The sequence below is a fragment of the Austrofundulus limnaeus genome, unplaced genomic scaffold (genome assembly GCF_001266775.1).
Source record: "Austrofundulus limnaeus strain Quisiro unplaced genomic scaffold, Austrofundulus_limnaeus-1.0 Scaffold251, whole genome shotgun sequence".
Classification (NCBI taxonomy): Eukaryota; Metazoa; Chordata; class Actinopteri; order Cyprinodontiformes; family Rivulidae; genus Austrofundulus; species Austrofundulus limnaeus.
This window is the reverse complement of record NW_013952653.1, coordinates 686,471-690,480: the sequence shown is the minus strand read 5'-3', so window position 1 is coordinate 690,480 and position 4,010 is coordinate 686,471. Positions and strand designations below refer to the sequence as shown.

General features: G+C 39.7%; 1 protein-coding gene across 1 annotated transcript in view; it reads left to right on the top strand.

Annotated features, from left to right (window-relative positions):
• The window catches only part of LOC106525979 (uncharacterized), a 19,353-nt gene that overhangs the window by 12,873 nt on the left and 2,470 nt on the right, over window positions 1-4,010 (top strand). Inside the window, exons 18-20 of the mRNA XM_014020387.1 lie at window positions 1,582-1,614; window positions 1,688-1,747; window positions 1,844-1,982. Of these exons, the coding sequence (XP_013875841.1) occupies window positions 1,582-1,614; window positions 1,688-1,747; window positions 1,844-1,982 (232 nt within the window). The remainder of the gene's footprint in view (window positions 1-1,581; window positions 1,615-1,687; window positions 1,748-1,843; window positions 1,983-4,010) is intronic.

Here is a 4,010-nt window from a genome sequence, read left to right as displayed (position 1 = left end):
CCCCCACCCCCGTTTCCAAACTCTACGGTGTCAAAAACCTTTGATAATTCCAACCACAATGTCTACCAGCAGCTTCAGGGCTACTGATGTTTCAAATGGTACGATTATGAGCTTTAATAAGTAAAATTATACCAGCTATGTTTACATGCACAAAATGTTTTAATCGGATTGAAATGTATTCAGATTAAATAATCCGAATGTACTGTTTACATGGACACAATCCGATCATGAAAAGTGTTTACATGCACCAGAGTTTTATTCAGAATAAAAGTCCAGACATGTGCAGTGTTGTAAACTTTCAGCTCTACTTCCGTGTTACAAACGTAAACAAAGCTCCTCTGTGCGCTCAGGACGGACCTGTGTCAGCTTTTTATAACAGTAGAGACGCCGTTACTCGTCGGTTGAGCTGCAGCCTGCAGATGAAACAATACGTGCTTTTTATTTTTTGCGAAGCAACGTCTGCTGTTTGCCTCCTTTTTCACCTGTTAAGAGAGCGAGGAGGAAAAGTTCTGCACGGTGCTGCGCAGCTGGAGCGCTGCTGTGAATGAAAGTCAGCAGACATGCGCACAGGTCAGTTTTCTACAGTCAGAATAAGATGATCCGATTAAGTGTTTACATGAACCTCATTCTGATTATCAATCGGCATAACCCACCCTTTTCATTCGGATTAAAAATTCAGAATTCAGATTGGTCAGATTCAGATCGAGCTCAATCGGATCAGAATAATCGGAGCGGGCTGTTTACATGACGCATTTTTATTCCGAACGGCTGTTTAATCCGATTACTTTTGTCCATGTAAACGTAGCTAATGACAGACAACAAAAATTATATTTATAGTATTACAACTAAAACCGTTTTTGTCGCCGCCACCGCAGTTTGTCCTTCATGAGCCTTCGTAGACAAGATGGCGGTGCAAGATGGCAGCTGTCTTTGTGGCGACCCGCGACCATGGAGATATAAACAGCTTTTTTATAAGGTAAAAATAATAAAACAAGGTCTTTGTCTGTAATGATTAGACATGTTTTTTATTATTGTCATTAGTGATTATCTCAATTTCGGCTAAAAGAATCGACAAAATCCTGCACACTGTGCCTTTAAGCAAATCTGGTTGCTACCATCCTCAAACAAACTTTAAATAACCTTTTGGGTGAACTGCTCTTATCTCTAGTTTCTGTTAGCTTCTATAATAACTTTATTTGTAAAGCACTTTCAGACAAAATGAACAGTAGCAAGAGGTAAAAGCACAACAACAGATCAAATGCAATAAAATAAAACATTAAAACACATAAGATAAAGTGACTGAGTCTTTAACTTTGCTATCGTCCAACTCAACTTGTTGGGAATCTTTTTCACTCCTCTGCCAGACTGGATGTGCGCCAACCTCCCCTCCTGAGGTTATCAGTTCATTGTTCCCAGGTCCAACTGAATAAATACTGAGCGTGTGTCTCCTGCCTCCTCAGTTTCACTGAACACCAGAATTAAACCATGCTGTTCTTCAGCTCTGCTCTTTGTAAGTACATTTGTAGTAATGTGACTTTTAATATATATTTTTAATAACTATTCTATTTTCTTCTCTTTCAGTGCTGGCAGCAAGCTGTCTGCTTGTACATGCAGGTAATTATACTATGCAGATGTGTTTAATACATTTTGATGGTTGTTTTTATGCTTTTATTGATTGAATTTTTAGGCAGTCCAACAGAGACGGTTACCACCTGTGAATTCACCGTGCCCCAACGTCTGAGCTGTGGTAGGACATTTTTAATGACTTTAGCTTGACTTAAAGGTTCTACTTCCATGTAATGAAATGCCTTTTGTTTGTTTATCTGTCTCGACTCTGTAATAGAATCTGATGGAGTGATCAGTGTTCAGGACTCGTTGTATGGACGTGCGGACAGAGAGACCTGCAGCGAGGGGAAACTCTCAAGAGAAATTCTCAACACCAACTGTGCTATGGAGGGTGTCGTTGACATAGTCAGGCAGAGGTAAAACGAGTCCGCTGTGTAGGGCTGCAACGATTAATCGATTAATCGACGACTAATTGATTATCAAAATAGTTGATGACTAATTTAATAATCGATTAATCGTTTTCTTTCTATTTTTTTTGTTCTTTACTTTGTTTTTCTCTCCAAACTGCTTTGACACCTTCCACTGCCACATCTGCCTTTCTGTCCTCGACACACATGCACAGTAGTGGTAACTGGGGTAGGTCGTGGACGTCACAAGACTTTATACAGACAGGCTCTGGTATCATGGCTACCCAGCAAAGGTGCTCAAAAGTGTGGGATCATTTTAAGAAAATGAAAGAGAAACCTGTGTAATATCTGCAGAGCAGAACTTGCCTTCCACAGCAATTATTTTTAGTTAGCATATAGCTAAAATCTAACCATGATTATATAATAGCAGCTGCATTCTGACACGATAAGCTCTACGTTTTATATTCAATTAACGTATGATCCGATTAGTCGACTAATCGAAAAAAATAATCGGTGATTAATCGATTATAAAAATAATNCTGCCTGTAGTGGCGACCCGCGACCATGGAGATATAAACAGCTTTTTATAAGGTAAAAATAATAAAACAAGGTCTTTCTCTGCAATGATTAGACATGTTTTTTTTTTATTATTGTCATTAGTGATTATCTCAATTTTGGCTAAAAGAATTGACAAAATCCTACACTGTGCCTTTAAAGGAATGTGTATTGCTGACCACTTTTTCTTAGCAGAGTTGTCGATTTTAGATATTGCACCATCTCAAGCAATTACGAGGTGTTATGTTCAAACAGTGTTGTAAATGACTCTTAGCTACTACTGTATACAAAACACAATTTATTGACGTTATTGCGTAGACTAAGACAATTAGCTGTGGCAGCCATTTTGAATTAGGTCAACTCTGGTTGTGTCCAAATTCAGGGGCTGCCTCCTTCAAAGGCCAGGTTTGTCGGCCGGTTATGTCACAGCAGGCTGTTCAAATTCGAAGCCTCCTCCAATTGTGGCCMACAAATGCGTCTTCCTTTCCCCCCGAGGTGTCAAAAAACCTTTGATAATTCCAACCGCGATGTCTACCAGCAGCTTCAGGGCTAGTGATGTTTCAAATGGTATGATTATGAGCTTTAATAAGTGAAATTATACCAGCTATGTTTACATGCACAAAATGTTTTAATCGGATTGAAATGTATTCAGATTAAATAATCCGGATGTACTGTTTACATGGACACAATCCGATCATGAAAAGTGTACATGCACCGGAGTTTTATTCAGAATAAAAGTCCGGACATGCGCAGTCTTGTAAATGTTCAGCTCTACTTCCGTGTTACAAACGTAAACAAAGCTCCTCTGTGCCTCAGGGCGGACCTGTGTCGGCTTTTAATAACGGTAGAGACGTCGTTACTCCTCAGTTGAGCTGCAGCCTGCAGATGAAGCAATACGTGCTTTTTATTTTTATTTTTTGCGAAGCAACATCTGCAGTTTGCCTCCTTTTTCATCTGTTAAGAGAGCGAGGAGGAAAAGTTCTGCATGGTGCTGCGCAGCTGGAGCGCTGCTGTGAATGAAAGTCAGCAGACATGCGCACAGGTCAGTTTTCTACAGTCAGAATAAGATGATCCGATTAAGTGTTTACATGAACCTCATTCCGATTATCAATTGGCATAACCCACCCTTTTCATTCGGTTTAAAAATTCATTCAGATCGAGCTCAATCGGATCAGAATAATGGGAGCGGGCTGTTTACATGATGCATTTTTATTCCGAACGGCTGTTTAATCCGATTACTTTTGTCCATGTAAACGTAGCTAATGACAGACAACAAAAATTACATTTATAATATTACAACTAAAACCGTTTTTGACGCCGCCACCGCAGTTTGTCCTTCACGAGCCTTCTTCACGAGGGTTGGGGCGGGGGGGTGCGCAGCGCTGCGGCTTCAGAATAAATGAAAATGATTTAACACAGTTGTTTATACTTTTAGCAGCTCTTTTTTATTCCACAGCTGACCTGCTAAAAATTACAGATTTT